This window comes from Parambassis ranga, chromosome 10 (genome assembly GCF_900634625.1).
Source record: "Parambassis ranga chromosome 10, fParRan2.1, whole genome shotgun sequence".
Taxonomy (NCBI): Eukaryota; Metazoa; Chordata; class Actinopteri; family Ambassidae; genus Parambassis; species Parambassis ranga.
The window spans coordinates 20320194-20342829 of record NC_041031.1 but is presented as its reverse complement, the minus strand read 5'-3'; the positions used below and the strand labels follow the sequence as shown (position 1 = coordinate 20342829).

Sequence of the window (22636 nt, the reverse complement as noted above, 5' to 3'; positions counted from 1 at the left end):
ACACAGTGTGGCAAACCTGATGTGCTGCTGTCTGAATTAATATATTCTCCAAGAGCAAAGAGTAACTACTGCTGCAGAGTTATCACCTGCCAGAGGGGATCTGGATGCCTTATCCAAGTCTCCACTGACTGATAACCCTGCTCTTTAATTAAAAAAATAATAATAATTACTTCATTTTACATAGATTTGTCTCATGATCAGCATCAGTGTGCATCAAAAGTCATGTTCCCGCTTTTTGTTTTATGCTAGATGTTTAACAGGCAGCTGAACAAAAACGAAATAACTTAGAGATTTAATGTAAACTGATGAAAAATGGTGTATACGGCTCAGGATGTGTTCAGCTGATGATGTATACATACCGCAGAAACCTGCTGAGATGGATTTAGTGATATTAAATGGCAGCAGTGAGCATCACAGTGCACAAAAAAACAATATCGTGCCACAGTTAAGCTGTGCAATAATCTGAGGGATAAGGGGGAAAAAAAACAGAATAGGCCTAAGAGAAGAACATTGTGCCTCTCTGAATTATGTAAACGTGCCTGTTTTTGTGTGATGCTTTAATGATAAGGTGAGGCAACATGGCAGAACCGTCTGTAATCATCTTTGATTATCTCCTCTGTGCGTGACACTAGAACCAGCTGAATGGCAACACAGAAATCCTGCTGCAGTTTAAATGTTACAGGATCAGGATACCTTAAATATAATAAATTGTTATTATCATTTGCTTCCTTTAACTTTGAGGCAGCTGAAAACTGTTACCCCAAACAACACAGCATTGTTGAAAGATGACGTCTGGAGGAAATTGAATTCTGGATTCTTGAAACTATTCATAGGAAGCATATTTATGAAAACAAAACAAAGCCTTTACTGTGGTTTTATTTTTACTGACCGTCTAAGAACATGCCAATAATAGTCCGTCCAGGCTCTGACACAGATGCATACTATTTCAAAAACAAGCAACTTTCTGTATGTTCTTAAAAAAAAAAACTCTCACTAGAGAAATGTTAACATATTTAATGTTCTTTTGCAGTTAGGATCCACACACCAGTGACTCAGAGGATTATTTCAGCTGACAGTACATCTGCACCGGCAAAACAGCCACTGAGAAATAAGCTGATCATGCTGTGAAAGAAACTTAATAACCTGTCCGCCTCACTTAAACAGCAACGAGTGTTCATTTCAAATAAATCCTTTGTGAAATTTCAATTACAGCATCAAAGCTGCGATCTGCCCTCAGAGGGACAGAGTTGTTATCGCAGAGCCCAGCGAATGGTCAACGCAGTCGTGTTGACGGAGAGTTCAATAACACCACACTCGTCATTTGGAGTCCTTCCACATCAGCGCCTTTAAAAAAACACTGAATGGAAGACACAAAACAGGTATTCATATTTTTGTAATGCCTTGTATCACCACAGGGGGCAGTAATGCGTTGAAAACATATACATTCCAAAACCGTTTATTGTGTTTTTTTTCCCCCCCTTTCCAATTCTAAAAATCAGACCTGCACCAAATCAGCAATAAGCCCTCTAATATGAAGGCTAAAGGTGGCATCCTCTCTTCCTCACTCTATGGAATGACTTTCATGCTCAGCTGCTGTTCAAATTTATCTCCAGGAGTTGCTAGGCGACAGGAGCATCTTTATTGCATGTGTATTCTGGGAAATGACAGAGCCAGTAAATGAATTCTGTAAGTGATTATCAGCCACACTGTTGCGATGTGGGTCAATGAAAGAGAGGAATGCGAGGCAAATGGGACATTAGGTCATTTAGTCGAGTCATTACACTATTTGCTTTGTTGCTGCACAGAGATCCAGGCAGAATGGGTTTGAATTTTTCAGCACAGTTACCTCAGGTTTTTTCTTTATTGTCATGTTCTCCAGTTCAGTTGTTTTCATTTAGTCCTCGGCTTGATTGTCTTAGTTTATTTAGTGTTTTGCTTTTGGAGAACGTTTTTTCATTGTTTTATTTTGAAAGTACTGACACTCGTGTGTCTCTCTGTTTAACTTCCTCTTGTGTTTCCCTCTTTGTGGATTACCTGCCCCGCCCTGATTGTTTTCACCTGTGTCTTGTTAACCCTTGTGTATTTAGGTCTGCTTCTCTTTGTCTTCAGTTCTTCTGTGTTGCTTCCCTTTGTTTTGTCCTGTCCCACCCTGGTGTCTGAGCCATGTGTTGCCTTTCTGTGGTTTTTATCGTTTTGTTTTTTTCCTGTTTTGTTTTATAGCTCTTTTATTTGTATCTTGTTCATCAACCTTTGCTTCATATTCCCTTTTGGGTTTTTTGACCTTTTGGATTCGTTGTTCAAAACCACATGAGATACACGATGGAGGCAAGGAAGATGAGGAGCGGGAGGGGAGGCGGGGGTCCACTTAGGTCGTCTATTGTCTTGTTTTGCTGTTTTCTGATGGCATTATAGTTTATTGAAAGGAAACATATCAATAACATGTGCGCTGTATGAGATGTCACAGGACATGAAGCTTGAACAATGTAAACATTTTGACACTGATGTCACTAAAAGGTTGAATAAGCACGATTCAGGCTCCTACTATGGTTGCTTTTACCTCATGTAGGAATTCTGTAGTTAAATATGAATTGTCGACTGATGCATTTTTGGCCTAGAAGGTGTTAATTTGACTTTAAACTTTATTCAATTAACGTTCTCATCTTGCTGGCTGTGACCAGGCAGTAGAGCAGCTGTGAGGTTGATGGTCCCTGGCTGCATGCTGTGTTGTTGGGCAAGATACTTAACTTTAAGTTGCTCCCAGTGATTGCACCATAATTGCATCCACAAAAGGGTAATGTAGAGTAGTGTAAAGCACTGTGAGTATCTGGCAGAAAAGTTTTTTTTTTTTAACCAGATCACTTCTACTTTGTGCTTAGGCCACAAACTTATCAATCAGCTCATAATTGAACTGCATAGTAGTTCAGTCTGGATTGTATTAAGATGAGCCTAAACATCGACACCAGGATAACTTGACTGCAGTCCATGGTTTTTTTTTCCTCTGCAGTAGAATACCATCGGACACTTCCATTCAGCCATCCCATCAATCAAAAGAAGTATCTGAGAACAGCTGTGATGGCACATCAGTGGGAAGCACTGACCTAGTGTACAACAGCAAACCTTCAGTGTAGCCACAATGAGTGTGAGTTAATGAATCCTCTAAATCACATTAACAGCAAAGACTAAATGCTGCTGCAGAGCATTAACTAAATCTTAATCACCTGCCAGAGGGCATCCAGGCAGCTCATTCTTAGTGATTGGGACTCTGAGTCAACACCTGACCATCACGCTGCCCTTTAATTAAAACATCTCCCTCATTCATCTCTCGAAGGAGAAGAATATCATGGAAGCACTTAGCTGCTGCAGAAATCCTGCCATTTGTTGTGCACGTAAATTGTACACTGGATGAAAAACCAGCCAGCTAAGACATATTATACCATCATGAAAGATACATATCTCATAAATGGCTCAACTAACTAGATTATATGGGCCCTGTCTGCAGAGTGGCTAATGGAGGCAGCGGCATAGTGGGAATAAGACCTGTTAGCTGACTGTGTTTGCCTGAAATGCTAGCCTGCCAGGCTTTTTCACCACTGTTCTCACAGAGATAAATCCCTGTTGCACTTAGTAGTCATCCATTTTTAATGCCACAACCTCAGCTGGAGAGATACATGAAGACAGAGCAGGGAGGGAGGAGAGGGGGGAGGGGAGGATCTGCCAAGGTGTGGATGACACCAGCAGGATGCTTTAGGCTGATGTGTACAGTCGCCTTGGTGTGTTTATGTACTGTATGTTCAGCATCTGAAGCAATTATGAATGTCTGAGGTTGTTTTGCTGGTGAGACAGACCGCAGACAGTGAGGCCATTCATGGACTCATCATGGTTTCACTCTATTTACTATTCCCCTCATTTATAAGACATTAGTAGCAAACCAAGCTGTTGCAGAAACTCATAAGCACTCACAGCTGCAGCTCCCAAAAAAACAAGAAAAAGCAGCAGCAAGGCTTCCTGCCTGTTTTTGAGCCCCATAATGTATCTGCAGCAGCCATTCCACAGATGGCAGGCGGAGAAGGCCGGGGAGGGCCAGCCATTCAATCCACTTCAGTGCAAACATGATCTGTTTGAATGGTCGAGGCATAAGCCAAGACATTCTTGTGTGGGCAGCCCTTCCTAAACAACGGTCGAACAACTGCAGCACTGTGTTTGTATTTTGGAGACAAATCTTTTAAGATATGAGAGCAACAGATCGGTCTGTTCTAAGGCAAAGGTTAGAATTTCTCTGCGGCAGGACTTCTACATGCCAGCGAGTTAGCGGGATAATTAGGGCTAGAAAAGCCATTTCTTTGTTTTTTAGTCGACTCTCCTCCTGCTTGATTCAATCAGCCACTTTGCAAATCACTAAAATCAGCCAGTGGAACAGTAATCTGAGACTCTTTGTGTTTAGAAAAAAGGGGGTTTATATACCCCTGTCAGTCAAGACAAGCCCAACTACACAACACAAAGCACGTAGCTCCAAATATTTGATACGTTTTTATTTCTCTAGTGAATTCATATGTTGTTATTCTGCACAGCAGCATACAGGAAATTGTGGTAAAATATAAATAACAAAGTTCAACAGTGTTTCTTTTTTTTTTTCTCTTATTCATTTAATCAAAAAAACCTCTGTTAAAAGTGGCGGCCTTTTTTTCTTCAATATCTACTCTCTTGCACACTCTCAAGAATGCAACATTGAACAACTAAACTTTAAAAAGTATGGGTATAATCACTATTTACAGACAATCACCTTGTGGTGAGCAATGCTTATAGCTTCTTGGAAACTTACTTCCATCATGTTAAATGCAACAAAAATGAAAATACAATTATGTTATACAAAGATCAAAAATACTATCAAAACCCTTATTATAAATGGCAGCACTATATCAATAAACTGCTGTTGACATTTTTTTTTTTTACATGTAAGTACAAAATCCTGTTGAGGTAGCGCCCTCTGAAGTCACTTGTAATGTTAAAATACTGAATAAACATCACTTTATATACAATACAGCAAATCTTTCTTCTTTCTTCAATGTAATTGAATCCTTTGGTAAACAAAACTGTCAGAAATGTGCAGTCCTGCAAGTGACACTTTCAATCATACATTCACAACATTTTTGCATCTTTGCATCTCTTTTTTCTTGGGGGGGGGGGGTTTCTATAGAAAAAAATTGGATACCATGTTGTTTGTTTACTAACATTCATTTGCTATTTTCCTCCACCCTTCACACACATACACACAGAATGAAAGGTGAATGGGACTCTCTCCACACCTTCTCATGAGACAGAATACAATGTCAGGGTTAAAAAACAAAACACTATCAAGAAAGAGAGAGAGAGAGAGCAATCCAGTGTGTCACCCTTATTTGGGAATGTAAACAAAAATGTACGATGTCATCTCTCGTTTCTGACTGCATGTGAAGACAGATAACTTTCTCATCACAGACGTTTGGCTTAGTAACAATTGATTATAATGTTCCCCCAGAGATTATGAGCCCTAAACAGAGGCCACATTGTTTTGTTTCTCTTTTTTTCTTCCTGCCTTGCAGATTGAATGTCAACTTTTAGAGCAAGTTGGAAAATATGTTGTGGAGTTTTTTTGTTTTTTTTTTTTTTAGGCAGGCAGGCAGATGGAATCAAAGAGTTCCTCCTCCACTCAGACACTCACACAAGTATTCATTAATGACACATTCTTGAGCTTCTTTAATGGCAAACATAACTTTGGTTTTCTAAGACGTGAAAGAAAATCTGAGCGAGCTTATAGCTCACCGGATACAAAAATACTTGGTAGAAATAGGCTATGACATTCATCCCCTTTTTTTTTTTTGTAAATGTCAGTGTGTTTCCCTACATGACCAAAATACTTTCTTTTTTTTTTTGTTTATCCACACTTTGTGAATGCTGATACATAGGTGTATTTATATGCACACGCTCAAATGACTACAAACTAGAAAGAAAAATAAATCCAATGTATAAAGCATAAAATTATTCTATGTGGATAAAGGAACTATAAAAATATAAGAGATCTTAGAGGAAAAAAAAAGATAAAAATCAATATGTTTATGAAACTGGGATAAAGGCTAGAGCCGAAATCAAAACAGTCATCTAAAAATTGTTCAGTGCAATTCAATTTACTTTATAGTCTTGTCTGTTTAAAATATTTTCATTCTCTTACCACCCACTGCCCTACCCCCCTTTAATGGTCGCTGGGATGGCTGGTCTTTTGACAGTGGACAGTATTTTATCGTGTGGGCATTGTCCCCATTGGCACTGCAAAGAGGGCAGGTATAAGCCCTCAGAATGGGGCACACAACCCTGCCGTCCGGAGTCTTCAGGACGTGGGAGCCGTACACCTCCTCGGGTGCTCCGTTATTTCGGCAGAACACGCAGATTTTGGGCTCCTGTTTGCTCCTGGAAGCGGGTTTGCGCATCTTCCTCTCCACGCCGAACAGATCGAACCCCGGGAAGCTGCCACCAAAACCCACCTCCCTCTCCGGCAGCTGGACGCCGAGCTGGTTTTGAAAGGGGTTCAGTATAGAGAAACGCTCTTTCAAGTCCAGGATAGAAGCCGGCGGGGGGCTCCCGGACGGGCAGCAACAGTCTAGGTGCCCGCTCTCTCCAACGCCGCCCGTGATTACGCACGGACACTCCGGAGAATCGTCCAAACCCAGGGTCGCCTTCAGGGACTCGGTGATGGAGTTGGGATTTTGGGGCATGCTGAGCTTATTATTCTTCGTTACCAACGTCGTCAGCCCGAGATAGTCGTTCCAGAAATTAAAAGTATAGTCATAAGGGCTGCGCGCATTCAAATAGTTGTGATTGAGAAAATCCATGGCCACTTGTGCTCGTTTGCTTGCCGTGAAAAGGCGAAACAGCCAGTGTAATCCGTAATGTCTTTGTAGCCAGAGTTCGCTTCCAGGAATGGTTCATGTAAAGCGATGTGGTCTCCAGTGTTCCCGTTATGTTTGAGCGGTCCTGCAAACAGGCTTTCTGGTTATAAGGACCAGGAGGGCGGGGCGCGCTCTCCCTTCAAAACCAAGTTTCTGCTCAGGTCGAAAGCAAGCTCCCTTTCTTCAAAGCCACATTTGGACAGATTTGTTTTCTTGCGGGCAGGCGCTTTGTCCGCATCAATCACTACTCTGGCGTTTAGAGATTCGTGCACTTTCATGGGCAAAAAGGGTTGTTAATAGTTAATGATTTGGACAACTGCGCAGAAGAGAAATAATTTCGCTCGCTGTGGTTAATTACATTATTTCAGCGCGAGTACCAGTCAATTACTGCTCGGCTCTGCGGTCCCCATTGGTACTAAAACATTACAATTCCGCATGTTTCGTTAATCAATATCGTTAATCATTGTGCGTGAATACCATCAACGCCAACTCAGGCGTTCACACACCTTAACCCTTTATGTGCCAAGAGCATAGGCCCTTTGTTCCCTGTCCAGAAGCTTTTCTCCTGCTGCCCTGGAATAATGTGCCTCCCTTTATGACACAACAGAATCAATATGAGGCAAAACCATTATGTTGAGGAGGTTTACAGGCACTGGACATAAACAAGGGCCTTCGATTCACCTGATGTGTGTTTAATTATAACATCATTTCTTACTTTTTCCATTTAAAAAAAAGTACTTTTCTGCCAGCTTTAAACAAGGAACTGTCATGATTCTAGTGTAACATGTAAATTTACCTGCAGGATTACAAGCACTACAAAGAAAGAAAAATAAACCTAGAGCATAATATTAATCTTTTGTTGTCTCATGTTTTTTTTTTTTTTTGTAATGCTTTGCTTCCTCATAACATCCACAGAAACACCCCCATCAGGATGGAAAAAAACAACAACAACAACATGCAGATCAGGTTTTCAACAGGGGGCAGCATCATGCAATTACAGGTCAGTCCATATGAACTGAGAGACCTTTCCCTCCCCGCTTTCCTCCTCCAGTGCCAAAAATACAGTAATAATGGACACTGGCTGGAAGATGAAAGTCACCAATTATGTTCCACTGTGACCACGTGTCATTAGTGTGTCCTGATCTGAATGGTGGAGACTTGCACACACTGCATGTTCTGCACTAAACAGACAACATCAGGGTGTCAGTTCACTCTCTCTCTCAGTCTAATGGTGTAGATACAGAGCATGTCTATATGTTTTCATATATGCTTCCGTTTGCACCTGGCTATGAATACATTGTAAATAGCAGCATCTTTTTTCAGAAGAACAGTTTATTGTAATGGATCATCCACAGCACAGGTTGTAAACAGGCCTAATGTATGTTGTTGCTGTTGTTTAGCCTTACAATATTAGTTCAATTCAGCTGCACTGTACTGGGGTGAAATCCTATTTTGTTGTAATTTTATAGCGAGTCTTACTTTGTATTGTGCGTTTTTGCTCACAGAACTATTGAAAATATTGCTCAATGTCATCTGATCATCCTCCTAACACTGACACTGACTGGGCATAAAGTCATAAAGTATGGCCTCCCTTTATATATAAAGACAGGCTCTTTGATATTTTCTTTAGTTTTTCCCCTTATACTTGCTCACCACCATGCCTTTGTTTACCTGTTTACTTGTCCTTACTGTTGTGTATGCGTATGCCGGATCTGGTACACAATCATTTCTCTATGCATTGTACTATGTACAAATGTGTATGTGACAAATAAATGTCGGTAAAGGAAAACCATTCCCTTCTGTGGTTGCCATTTTCAGTTACCATGGTGACAGGTCCCGCCCCTATAAACAAATACAGATGCAGTGACATGCACACGTTTCATTGTCCAGGACTGAAATATCAACCTCATGTTATGTGTTCCTAGTGAGGACAGTCTGGAAGAGGTTAATGTGCCAAAAACTGCAGTTCCTCCAGTCGCCATTAGACCCAACAATCTTCATGTATAGTTTTATGATAAGTTTTGTTGTAAGGGGTAAAAATATTCACATAATTTCACGAATGGCACTCAAAAATCCTTCATGACCACTAGAAGGTTCTTCTGGTCTGTTCCTGTATGTGCCTGTATGTGGCAGCTCACTGGATGCAGTGTGTTGTGTATAATCCAACACTCAGAGCATGTCTTTTGCACTTTTTATTATAAAGTCCCTAAGTTTACATCTCCACAATGATTCTGCCAATCTAATTACACCACAGCAACAAAGGTCATCCAGATCCTGAACTCTTAGGTAAAATCCAGAGGAAATATGAGGCAGGCGTCACAAACAGTCCACTCATTGTGGGCCTCTGATCCTATGATGAAGTGGGCAGCTAAGGAATGTGGAAGCGGTCCTCTTGAAACAACGATAACCAGAGTGACTGGTGTTCTAATTAAAACTTCCAGGGGGGAGGCTGCAGGAACTCACTGACTTGGAAGGTCCGCATCTATTTTTAAGGGATATAATAAGATTGCACTGTCTTAGGAGACACAGTGATAAAAGCAGAACAAAGGCACGGTTCAATGCACCGCTGTGTTTCTTGTATATTTTCTTGTATATTCATCCTGCTCACTGGATGGTTCATCTGCTACAAAATATGAATTTTATTATGAAGCATTAATAATGTATTTAATCGCCAGTTCCTTTTTCGGCATGCCGGGTGCAGATTGTGTTAGCAGAATCCTGTGTTGCTGCGGTGTAGCTGAAATATTCATGGCCACATTATTCCTTAATTTTGTTGTGACTAAGAGGGATTAATACTCATCCATTAACTAAAGCTAATTCTGCCGGCTCCTCGAGGTTGCATGAGTATATTGGAGGAGGAAGTGAGATTAGCAGTGGAATGATGCATAACAGCAGCAGGGTGGCTATGGCTGTAAATCGATTTGGGGATCACACTGACTAAGTGATTGTGGTGTAAGTGTTTTTGTTGTTTGTTTTTGCTTGACAGAGAGGAAAAACATGTATCGTCAGGAAAAGTGGGGCCTGTGTAAGGCTTGTGCTTTTATTCATAAGATCATATTTCCAGCATGCGCTCATTTGTTATATGAGACGTGCATCAGAATTCTGTTTTGGCTTTGGATGCAAATCTCTGATGGTTTGTGTTATAATCCAGGCTTGACATGATACAAGGTAAAGGAATCTCCTTGTATTCACACCCATAGTAATTGAAATATGTCTCTGCGGCATGTTTTTGTCACGGTGGCTGTAGAATCACATATTTCTGATATTTCCGTGGCTGTCTGCTTATGTTTCCTTCTCTGCTGCTTATTTTGTGAGGCAGATTTCAGCAGCGGCCTTGAAAAGTGGGAGGAGGATTACACAAAGAACACACACACATACATATTCCTACACTGCTGCTAGAGGCAGCTGCCATTGATAACTCATTACAATGCATTGCTCAGATATACTTTAGAAGCAGATATGTATTTAAGCTGATAATCCAGGTCCCTGTAGCACCAGAAGGCCTCGGTAATACTCCATTCATGCCCCCCCCCCTCCACATCCATGTTTACAGAGCGTGGTATTGATCATTGAAACAATACATAATGGGTTTGCAGGAATTGCTGAAAAACCTGTTTTGCTATATTGATTACCTTAATGAAGATGAATGCTGAATCTCTCAGTATAAAAATATAGCCTGTGCATTTGCAGCCTGCATATTTCATAGCTTTCCCTGTCGCACCAAAAAAAAAACTCTTTTTTTGCCTCCGACCCAAAGATTACCATGTGTTTTCATTCACAGCCATTAGAGCTCTGTTTGTGATTATGTAAATGAGAAAACATGCAGGAAATTTAATCAGTGCGCAAATTTGATTTCATATGAAAGATTGCTGGAGGGTGGGGGCTTCATCGCATAATATTAAGCAACAAATTTATGCCCAATATTTGTTTTTCGCAGTGGGCCTCCACTCGGACATGCCGCAGCTTTATAGGCTTAAGGTTTGCTTTGGTTCAGAGGCTTGAAGTTAACGGAGCTGCAGAAGGTTTGATTATCATTTGTTCTCCCCAGAGATGCTGAATGGAAACAGCAGTTAATGGGAAACGCTTCCATATCAGCAGCAAAGCACAGCAGCTTGTTTTTGCCTTTTTATTATTGTTGCTCACACCAAATATCCAAGTGCTCAGTTTTCCTTTGTTCCCCAGCTGACGGCAAGAAAATGGGCTTCTTATAATAATTGCATATAAACTCAGACGATGCCATTGTGCTTTGTGCGTGTGCTGCTGTAGATAACCAGTGATTAAACAGAATGTTACTCCAGAAGCATGACAGAATTGAAACTAATAAAGCATGTCAGTCAATAAGGGAGGTCGTTCTGTTTATCAAACTCAGAGATGAACAAAAAGCTGCATTCAGCTTTTGAAAGGCACTGGTTTGATTTTACTGGAGTAATTTTGAGACCTAGAGTCTTGAGGTAAATCAGGAGGGCTGTTACATACCATTTATACTGCAACCTGACCTTGTGGCGATACAGAATCATATCTAGGCAAAGGCAAATTCTGCAATACTTCCTGAGAGAACTGCAAATATAAATGTGAATGCAAGTGAAGTGGTCCCCTGGAGATCTGAAGCCAATTTCATACAACGTTTTAGCAAATAAGCCAAGTGCCTTTCAGCGGGCACAGGGCAGTAACTCAAAATGCAGTTTTTTGGGGGTATGTGGTCTCAGGTGTATCACATCTAAAAGGAACAGTTCAACCCAATTTGCAGTCATCACCATCACATGTCAAATCATTCTGAGTCTTAATGACCGATTTGAAATCTGCAACACAATGTTTTTAAATTACCTTCTGGTTTCATCAAGTCATTTTAGCTGGAATGTAGTGAAGGCTTTTTGTTAGCGATTCAAAACATAAGTGTTGGATTTTGTACACTTTATTATGCCCAGAGTTTAAGGTGCTGAACTGTGTCTGTGCCAGTTATCCTAGTCCATGAGTGCTGAGGGAATAAGGCTTCAGGCAGGCAGTACCCTATTGATAGGTTAAGGGCACAATCACATCTCCATACACGCAGTCTTCCTCCAAAGCCAGATTGTACCGGCTTCCAGATCCTCCTTTGTAGGCGCTCGTCACAATCCTGAACCAGCCTCTTTCACCCTTGGGAGAGAAAAACCTCAGTTTGTTGACCCTCTGCAGTCATTCTAACATCTAATTTAAATGCCATGCTGAAAACCCACTCAACCAAACAGAAATTGGGACAAAGTTCTGTGTCATGACTCACCCATGGCTCTCCCCAGGAGTTGCGCACAATCCAGTATTCAGTGCCATTTTCTACTCCCCACCCTGCCACTGATACTATGTGGTTAATAGAAGGTGTCTCAACATATTCGGAGTATAAACCACCAGTGTATTCGTCCAGTTTCTGTGTGGCCATGATTGCACAGCTGAGGGAATGAGAAGTCACCCACTTTAACATTGATTTAAACTTTCCTGCAAAGCTATGCATTAAACTACCTGATTGGTCCTCCAGTGTAGATTTCTGCCATCATATTGTCCCTTCCACTTATGGCGCCGTAGTCACCCACCTTCCATGCTGTGTAGTTCTGGACAAAGTTGCACTTCCCAAAAGATGTACAAGTTCCACATGCGTTGAATGGTTGACATTCTGGAAAGAACATTTTGGGTTAAGTCATCCAACACAAGTGAAAACTGTCCTCACTACTGTTTGAGTTCTCACTCTGGTCAACAGCCTGGTAGTTGTTGCAGGTCTCATCAGGGATGCCATGTTGGTTGGCATATTCCCAAACCTTGCCTTGGTCCCCTCCCTGACAGGAGCCGGAGTTGGCACAGTCAAGTACGTGTTGGACAGACAAATAAGCAGACGGCCACGCTCCTCTCCGCTTAATGTTTATGCGATCTACAATGAGAAGGTTCACAAGTTATACATTTGTTCAGAAAGACTCAACTGAAGTGATTTAAAGTCACAAGAGAACACACTAGTAAAGACAAAGATGGGGTAGGAGTAGAATTCATCTAAATTATATTACATTATAAGAATTAAAAGCACAGTCTAACCTGCCATTGCACTGGTGGTGCCATGGGCCCAGCAGGAGCCACAGTACTGAGGGATGTGCTGGTTACGAGTTGTGCTGACGTAGTTTTTGCCATTTACATTCCTCCAGTCCCAGGACTTGGGCAGCTTAGCGAGGTTCAGGATTTCATGAGGACGAGGTGCAGTTCTGAGAGAGACAGATCTGTGTTATTTTACTGAGTGTCATCCTGGGTCATCCTGTCAGTGTCTGGTTGCACATCAGGTTAGCAGCAAGGCCATGTGTACAGAGCTTTACCAAAGCTGAACTCAACCATGAATATTCCAACCAAGTCTAAAATTAATCCTGGGCATCAAAGTAAGTTGAAGTGACAAGACACATTATGAGTGTCCAGGCAACCTGGGCTGAAATGCCTAAGACAATACTCAAGCTGCGTATAAAATTCATCATTGAATTTGACAAGCATCTTTTCAAAATAGAATCAGATTAATAGAAAAAGCAAAAAGACAGAAAACTACAAGAAGACCAAAATGAAACTTAAGAGGCAGCTTACTTCACCCCAAAATCAGATTTTCTGGGCACAGGCTGGTAACAACTTAGCTTATCACTAAAAGAGTATCTTGCAGAAACGTGACTGATGAGAGCAACAGTAAAAAAGGGTAGCCAAGCCATGTTGAACCACAGAACACCAAACTCTCACTGGGGCAGGGAATAAATAGTCTGTCAGCTTCACCAAGAGAGGAACAGCAAACCTGCCCTGCATCTGCAATCTAATCAGGCTTCATTGAACACAACAGAGGGGAGCTGAGGAAAACCTCATTCTGCTGGGTCAGACCGGCCAAAGCAAAGGCACTGAATACCACACTGTAAGTAAAAGCACATTAAAACCAATAATTATTGCAATAGAAAGTGTTACTGCTTCTAATTTTAATGATTTTAATTTTTCCAATTTTGCTCATTTTTTTTTGCTTTATACTGTGCATGTTTATTTTCATGGCATTTTTGGCATGGCATGAGTTGATACGGGCATCCGACTGTCATCAACCAGAGGCTATACTGGACAGATAATATGTAGCTCCAGGAGGAGCTGATAAATGCTACTATAAGGTGGGGATGTGTGGTCTGACTTGGTCCCTTTAAGACCCATCCTTACAGGAAATGTCTGGGAGGATGTTTCTCCTTGTATTTCTAATATTGGACATAAGGAATGTTTTGTTGTAATAACGAATCTGGTTGTTGATATATAAGTCGAAAAGTCGGGTTTATTTTCTTAACAGATTGGAGCAGATGTGACTCAATGTTACCAGGTTACATCTTAAGAGCTTAACGAACAACAGTTTATGATTGCAATTTTATTTTATTAATTTATTTCTTTTGGTGAATTATTTAATTCAAAACAAAAAGTCGACGCACTGATCCTTGACAGAAGCTCATCACTGTGTTGCTTCTGTTTATGCTCTCCTAGTCTCTCTGTGATAACAAAGACTTTATCAGGCTTCACTGTGAGACCACAAACAGAGCATGATACTAATTGACTGCCTGCCATCCTCTCCCATCTGCAGGCATAGAAAGTCATATTTAATGCGCTGATTAAAATCTAATCCCTCCATATGAGTCGGAGATGAAAGTAATTTTCATGTAATGGAGACTATTAATATTTAGATATAGAAAGGAAACCAGATCCCAGATTTGCAATCAGCTGGAGGATGGTAAATGATGTTTGAGGCTGCCACTGAGCTGGAAACCAAAGCCTGCCATGCAAATAAGCCAGATTCTTTTCCAATTAACATTTTTAACTCCATTCTTATTTATAAATGTATGTTTTTCATATCTTACTCTCTGTATTTCAAGCTTAACATGGGTCCCTCTCAGCTATAGTGAAATCAAATGTCTTATCAGTTTTTGAAACGGAGAATTATATAATTTAAACTACCATACATGCTTTTCTTTGTCTTTTCTGTGGATTTTCTGGGACTGTTTTTCATGTTCTGGCCATTATTTCTATTGAAGGACTTTGCTTCATGCTACAGTGACAATTGTAGGACTTTTAGGATTGTGCTTCCAGCTGTGACAGAAGTTGCCTGGCCTTTGCAGAGCCTTTATCTGCAAGCCCCTATCGCCCATCATCTAAGCCTGAAACCAGAAGAATGGAGGATATTAATGCAAATTTATGCTCATAGATTTTGAAATAACATGCTCAGCAATCGCAGATGAATCTCATGTTGGCAGTCCAAGGACTTTGTTCTCCATTGTGCCTCCATGGCATGAGTTCAAGTTCTCATAAATTTCAGTCACACACAAGTCTGAATTCTCCTGCGATAGAGAAGGTAAACATCTTATGATAGCTATGGCTAGCTGTTTCCTATTGCTTTACAGTTCAGCATTAAGCCAACTGCTTCCTGAATTGAACAGAGGCATATGAGAGGGCATCGTCTGTGCAAGGTAGATGGATTCTGTGAAGTGATGCAAAATGTAGGAAAGATTGTATCTGAGCATGTGGTTGAAAACAGATGCAGAAATTCCATCCACTTGAGTTGCATGGATCACTTCAACAGCTTCAGGGTGTGAATAGCTTTAGACATGCTGCAGATGGTGTTTTTATTTTTGCTATTTCCTGTGTTTGACGCTTTAGGCTTGAATTAGAAAGTACTTCACATGGATACACACATAAAAAACATGTCAGATCCAAGTTAATCAATGACTCATTCACTGACATGAACGGCTTGCTGCGGGTGCATCGGTGTGATATTTCTATGATTAGCATCGTTAGCGGCCTTCGCGAACATGTCCTTTTCCTCATTAACGTCAACAACATCATTACTGAGCTCGCAGACCAGGTGATTGATCTGTGCATGTGCAAGCTTGTGTGATGTGTGGGTGAACTGTTAGCATGTCTGTGTGTGCATGGGGAGTGGATAATATCCGTGTTCACTGATCTGTGTGAAGCTTAGAGGTCAGTTGACTTTCTCTGGCATTTCCTCAGGAAGATACTTCACCCCAGCATATTCTCCACTCACCTGTCAACAGTCATGAAGGAGTGAATGTCAGATAACTGGACGGTTCAGTCAAGGGTGCAGACGGAGGTAGGAGGAAGCAGAAGGTTTGGATCACTTTAGTTCATGCACTGCATTGATTTAGAGTAGACACATAAAGCAAGATGATTATCATGTTTTTCTCTATGCTTCAAAGCCATTATAGGCCGTTTCGCCACTTTCTCTTAAAATTTATTATTTTAATAAATAAAACCTCAGACCAAAATATGATTATTAATGATGGTTACTTTTAGGAAAATATTAAGACGATGGCTCTGAGCAAGCAGTCCACAACTAAACCTTTTCACAGCAGGTACTCCGGCTATACTGTGTAGTATGACCAAAGTATGAGTATAACCCAATGCTTTGTAGGTCAGACCGGGAATGCCAAAAGTATCGGGATGTTTACTACTGCGAATCTGCTGAAAATAAGCCGCCTAGATTCTTTTTCTGCCCGCTCGGACTCACTGCTGAGTCCAAACGTTACCCATTTATTCACTACTGTCTACTGACCATATGTGGAGTTCATTGTAGGGCAGCATAAAGCAAGCTAATCTGCAAAATGAAACAATGCTTCCAGGCACTGTGCAGATCATGTTCTCTGTACTATTATTCACACCTTCAGCTATGTTTACATGTACAGCAGCACTACAACCAAAATAAGAGCATACTCTGAAGTAAGACGTATCGAGTATGCTGATGTAAGTTGCACTACTACAGCATGTAAAGACTGCATTCTTCCAACATTTAGGGTTTGTTGAAGGAACCTCACAACATGCAGCAATTTTCTCTCCAGTCTGCATCTGTGTGCTCAATCATCATTACTCTTTCCCACCAGTGCTGGCCATGAACTCTCATCCAATCTCTCCTTAAGGGGTTCTTGGCTCTCTGTGTCTTGTATGCATGACAGTGAGAGCGGCTGTTGTAAATAAATAGAGATGTAGGTTACATAAATGATAAAACATTGCTATGTGATGTGAAACATGAAATTTTATTTCCCCTGCTTGGCATTGAAGCCACATCTTAACGTCTGATGTCTGCTACTGTGGGGCAGGTCATTTTTCAGTGGTCACACGGTGTTTTTGTTTCAGCTGGAAATACTTAAAACTGGGTAAATGGAAATGAATGCAGCATTTTGTAAACAAAGTCAACCTGACTGACGGCCTGACAGCCTTATTGATCTGTGGCAGAAATGTAAAGAGTGAAGTGCAGAATAACTTTGCAGGTGATTTCATCATGTGAGTTTTCCAATAGAAAACAAGGACAAAATCTGAGATAATTAGTGAAGTTGAACCTACTTCAAGGTGACTTTGTCTTAAAATTAATTGACACTGTCTGCCAGAAACAAAGGAACTGATTTCATTAATGTTGCAACATGTTTCAGCACTTGCTCTACAAAAAAAAATACGATTTTAAGACCCTGGATTAAATTGATGGTCATTATTTGTAGTGGAGACCTCTTGTCGTCTTAAAAGCAGCCACATTTTCCAGTCGAGGAAATTACAAAGGCTCCATACCGAGCTCCTGCCTTCCCAGTGGAACTCGGCCTCAGAGTTCGCTGTTGGGGGTTTCGTCAACCCAGCGAGCCATTTCACATTCGATTGGCAGAAGTGATGGTAACAAAGCTGCAGAGATGACAGACCTGTTATGTACATTTCAGTCATAATTGGGTTTTAATAGCAATTACATTGGAATATGGTCAAAAGACTTTAACCTCAGGAATCAGGGGGCTCAGAGTGATCCTTAACAGCCATGTCATACAGCCAGTAATATGAACTCCCTCTGTGGTCCACTGTGTGACAGGAGGTCAGGGAGGTTAAGCAGATTGGAAGATTAACAAGTGTTAAATCATATGCGTCAATTTGACAGGGCCGCAGTTAGAATTGTTTGACATATTTGATGTGTGGACACAGTAAAAAAAAATAGTGCTGGTGCCATCGCTAATGACAGTTCTTCACATGTACTAGTAAAACAAAAATATCAACCTCGTCATGTGTTTTCCTGGTGAGGTTGGGCTGATAGAACAGACTTCAGGATGCACACAGACCTGTTTTTTCAGCCCTCTGATACGGCTTCAGGGTTAAGGTCAGGTTATTGCATACCCCACAGAATTTCAATTCTGTTTTTGTGTATGTGTGTGGATTTTTTTTTTAAGGGTAAACCTCATTTTGAGAATACCCTTGTACATTTGGACTCAAGGTTCAAATGGTCATAACACACAGGAATTTACAATTTTACACATTTTTTTCCTTTTTTTACAAAGCTCATAACCTGACAAGCCAGATGGTTTGTTACACAGAACCATCTGGGAAGTTGTCCTTGGGAAATGTTAGGAAAGGACATTATGAGGGGAAAAAGTACTAAACAGGTGATTGGATGATCTGTCTGTTAATGACTAGTTTGCTTTGGTTATTGTATTTAAACTAAAAAAAAAACAAAGCTGATTGGCTGGCAGTAGTAGGCCGTCATGATGTATGAACCATGTCCTGGTTTAAGTAAATAAAAGCAAACATTAGACACGTTTAGGCTCTTCGTGTTGGTGGAAGTATGAGCAGTCTTTGTGCACTTGTGAGAAATCCTGTTTGTCTTGCTGTAATAACTTCTGACACCTTCGTATGTTCTAGCTGCTGCTGAGCTGCATCCTCTCTGCACTTACCCATCAAACAGTCGGAGCAGCGCCGTGATGTCTTCCCGTGGATTTCATGTTAATAATGTTTGAGATTCTGTCGGTGGTGCTCCTTTCTGTTTGCACAGTTCTCGCTCGTTGTTGTTCTGTTTATTAGTCGCTCAGCAGCACCTCGGGGCTTGCTGTGTTTATTGATTGGCTGATTGGTTTGTTTACATTTAAACACGATCTTTTTTTCCATGCAAGCTGCTCAGGGAAATCACAGTGTGCACTGCTCAGTTCTACAGAACCCTGCTGAAGGGAAATGCAGTGTGCACTCATGCACCAGGTGGAGATGTCAAAATCAATAAGTTTCATTCCCTCCAATCATTCGACCCCTACCCCCATCTTTTCCGCCACATCACTTTAAAAAAGTGCTCATATTTTAGTTACTGCAACGAATGTAAACTGTATCTCAAAGGGTGCTCTCTATTTTTTTTTTTATAAGACTTTTATAAAAGGAAGAATCGCCATCATGCTGCATTAGTGACACAGTGTAGCAGACTTGTGGTTTTTGCTCTGCAGATCTCTCGCTGAATGTGTCAGGTGTTGCTAAATCCCGCAGACCGGGCCACATCATCTGGAATATTTTGTGTTTATTTGGCTGTGCAGTCCTGCAGAACTGAGCCCTGATGGGAACAAAAGGTCATCTGACACACATGAGGCCTGTGTTTTGTGTATCCCAGCTCTAGCATGTCCACCTGTTTTTTACCCACAGCCTGACTGAACAGACATCTTTGGAGCTGTGGATGTCTGTAGCTCTCCTGTCTACAGGGCTTACCTTAACCCCGAGTTTCCTCTGTTGTAATTTTTGGCAGGTATTTCTCTTGTGGTGCCACCAGTTCCCCCCTTCTGTGATGTGATTATTGTTAAACAAGTCTCTCAAAGTCAAGAAAAAGAATTTGAAAATGGTGTATGCATGAGTGGTTGATTCCCACTAATCCCTTGACTGAACTGCTGCCCCCTCCTATGCAGTCAATGTATAGTTGTGCATGCACAGATTTGGCACCAGAAGGTCGCATTTGTTTGGCTGGCTGGATCACCACCACAGAGGACTAATCCTGCAGAATGAGTCCATTCAGCAGCCACCTCTTGACCAGGAAGCATTGGCCATTAAAATGGTTACAAAAGGAATGCCTGAGTCCTTTACAAAGGGTTTTTTCTACCCCCTCCATAAGGTAAAGGTAGCCCACAGAGTGGGTTACAGTTCCTTCAACTCAGTCTGAAGCCCCATGTGGCAGACTTCATTCTGCACATTGATTGTGCTTATTAAACATTTAGAGCCTAATTGGACCATGTGCAGGCTGCATCCGCTCTACTGTGATAAGGATTTCCCCCCCCCCCCCCCTCTAAACTGGTGCAGCTGAGCAAGCATTGATTTTCAGTTTATAAATTAGAATTATCTTCAGTTACAGTAGTGGCAATCTCACTTTGTGATCAAAAACAATGAGACTACAAAAGCTAGTTCAACAGTTTTTACATTTTAAACACATTATAGGGGCATGAGGAAATACAAAAACCTAAAGCCTTCTGGCACAGGGACACATCCTTCCTTTCTTTTCCATGATAAATGTTATCAAGATGCCACATTAGATTACTCCTCCTTTTCAAATCCAGACCCAATTCAAGCAAGAGTTATCTAGCCCAGTTGAGTGGTCTTGACAGAAGCAATTTCCTAGTTGTAATCGAAAGATTTCTTCATTGGTACAATTTACTAAATACCAGACTGGGTGCACAGGCAGCACCAGATGTGTCCCAATGTCCCTGGGAACCGTGGACTTTAGTTGTGTTTAAAGACACATACAGAGGCATGGGGGATCTGTGCTGAACTTAGATGTTGTGATTAAATTTGATGCACTCATGGATTGCAGCTTTATAAATGACTGCTCTGAAGAAAGGTTAGAATATTCTAGCTGAGCTGTAATTTGGTCCGACAAGACCGTCCCTGACATTTCTTCCAGTGCTTTTGCTTTTTGTGTTTCTGCTGTAAGATGGGGTCACCTTATTTTGAAATGAGCAGTGTGAATGAAGACACTGAATGCAGAGCCCTGTTGTGCTCACATAAATATTATGCATGAATCAAATGTTGTTGTTCAGAGAAGCTGTTTTAAGCGATTTGTCTATTGTGGCCTGTAAGGTCAGTTTCATGTGTTTGAATGTTGTTAAAACCTTGTATCCTGACATGAAGTCAATATTTTATCTCTATGTGTTTATGGAAGAAGGGACCGTTTAATGTTATGAAAGTAAGTGTTTTTACCTAAGCCCCTGATTTAATGCCTAAACTTGGCCAGTATTTTTTTTCTTTTGTCTTTATGCCAAATCCATGACTAAAAACAAACTTCAGGTGAAAACAGAACAGCTTGCAGTGTCAGGGGGACTCAAACTCTGGACTCCTGAGTGAAAGTCTGCTGTTTTGCCTCTTAACACAGATGTTTGTGGCTGTATCAGCCCCATGATTGGATTTGGGAGTTGGGTAATATGATCATGTGTTCCATTAACATAACGTCTTATGTCGGACAGTGTGTCCATATGTTCAGTTAGTACAAACGTAACTATGTGTCATATCTGGTGGATGTATTATTGACCAAATGTGGTGTTTATTAAGTAGGAGATGATGCTTTCAACCCTAGGTCACGATGACTTTCTAAACCTAACCAAGTAGTTTGAAGTTAAATACAAGTCAGCAATGATCCACAGAAATGGACGACCTCAGTGAAAGTCTGGAGCAAAGTTTCAGAGTTATAGCCACTTTAAACCTGTCTACATCAGCTCTACGTCCAGATTATATCTATCCAATTGGTCCAGGTCCAAATTATTAGCTTTAAATGTGTGTCTAACCAAACTAATGGCACCCTTAGTCTTCTTTGTCATTTTTATCATATAGTCATCAGTAATGAATCTGTTCTGTTGTTTATGTATGAGAGCATGTTCTTAGGTGTGTGGTATTTTAAATGTTTGCAGTGAATAATTCAGAAACATTAATCTACACAAACATTCATGTTGCAGTGATTTATCGCTTTAAAATACTCCATATTAGAATACAACTAACATTTTTCTTTCATGTTGTTCTGTGCAGCTGTGCTTTTTTTTATTATTGATATAATACTGTTCATTTAGTGAAACATTGAGCTGCATCCTTATGTCCTGGTAATGGTGTGTCTCAGTCTGTTTGGCCCATCTGTTATTTCTGCTTGGAATGAAAGGCAGGTGGTCAGCTGCTAATGTGCCCCAGCTTTGGACCACCATTCATCCCGGCCCACTCAATCTCCACACGGTGATCAAAAGAAACTTGGCTGCTAAATATACAAGCTCATACATATGCATGACACGGCTAAACAGTCTCCACTGGCGCCCATTAGCTGTACAGTCACACTGAGGGGGCCTATTTGGAGAATTTGCATGTGGACATTAGCAGATTAATCATGAGTGACAGTCAAGGGAAAGCCACGGTCAGAAACCACACGGGAGCCAAGATGGACTCTGACCTACATGTACCTGGTAGATAGCTGGCCTGGTTACATTATGTGATTCAAATGATTAACATGACCCAGTTTCCTCCTAGCTGTGTGACACACACACACACACACAAGTCTATTTTCAAAAGAAAAGAAAAAATTGCATTTTAAAATACGGAAGTGTGAAAGAGGTTGACAAAGAAACCTGCCTGTCTGAAGGCAGGGGTTTACTGACATGAATATTTTACCAGAAAGACTCTTTTGCCCCCTGTTATTTCTAGAAAACCTCGAGTCAATGAGAAATCCAAGACTCCTGGTAATTGATTGTTCACTGCGTCGCAGAAAGTCATAAGTCAAAGGCTACACTGACCATGTGTGTTACTGGAATTCACCTATTGATGCTTTGACTTGATTTTCTTCCTGCACTGTTGAAATGTGATGCCTCTCTGACACGGCTACTGTTTAAGCTTCAAGAAATAACATGCAGCTCTTTGATTGACACATCCCCACACATTAATAATACAGCAACTCAATTCAC

At 41.0% G+C, this 22636-nt stretch overlaps 2 protein-coding genes across 2 annotated transcripts; both read right to left on the bottom strand.

Annotated features, from left to right (window-relative positions):
* Positions 1–5174: 5174 nt before the first annotated feature.
* On the bottom strand, positions 5175–7010 carry nanos1 (nanos homolog 1). Its single transcript, XM_028415996.1, has one exon. It carries the CDS (start codon positions 6861–6863, stop codon positions 6183–6185), a length of 681 nt encoding a protein of 226 aa, XP_028271797.1. The 5' UTR covers positions 6864–7010; the 3' UTR covers positions 5175–6182.
* A 4835-nt stretch (positions 7011–11845) lies between these two features.
* Positions 11846–13619, bottom strand: LOC114442729 (cathepsin Z-like). Its single transcript, XM_028416508.1, has 6 exons — positions 13500–13619; positions 12972–13135; positions 12634–12813; positions 12411–12561; positions 12178–12340; positions 11846–12053 (listed from the first exon to the last, which is right to left on the bottom strand). The coding sequence occupies exons 1-6, from the start codon at positions 13616–13618 to the stop codon at positions 11928–11930; spliced, it is 903 nt and encodes a 300-aa protein (XP_028272309.1). The 5' UTR covers position 13619; the 3' UTR covers positions 11846–11927.
* Between the last annotated feature and the right edge of the window lie 9017 nt (positions 13620–22636).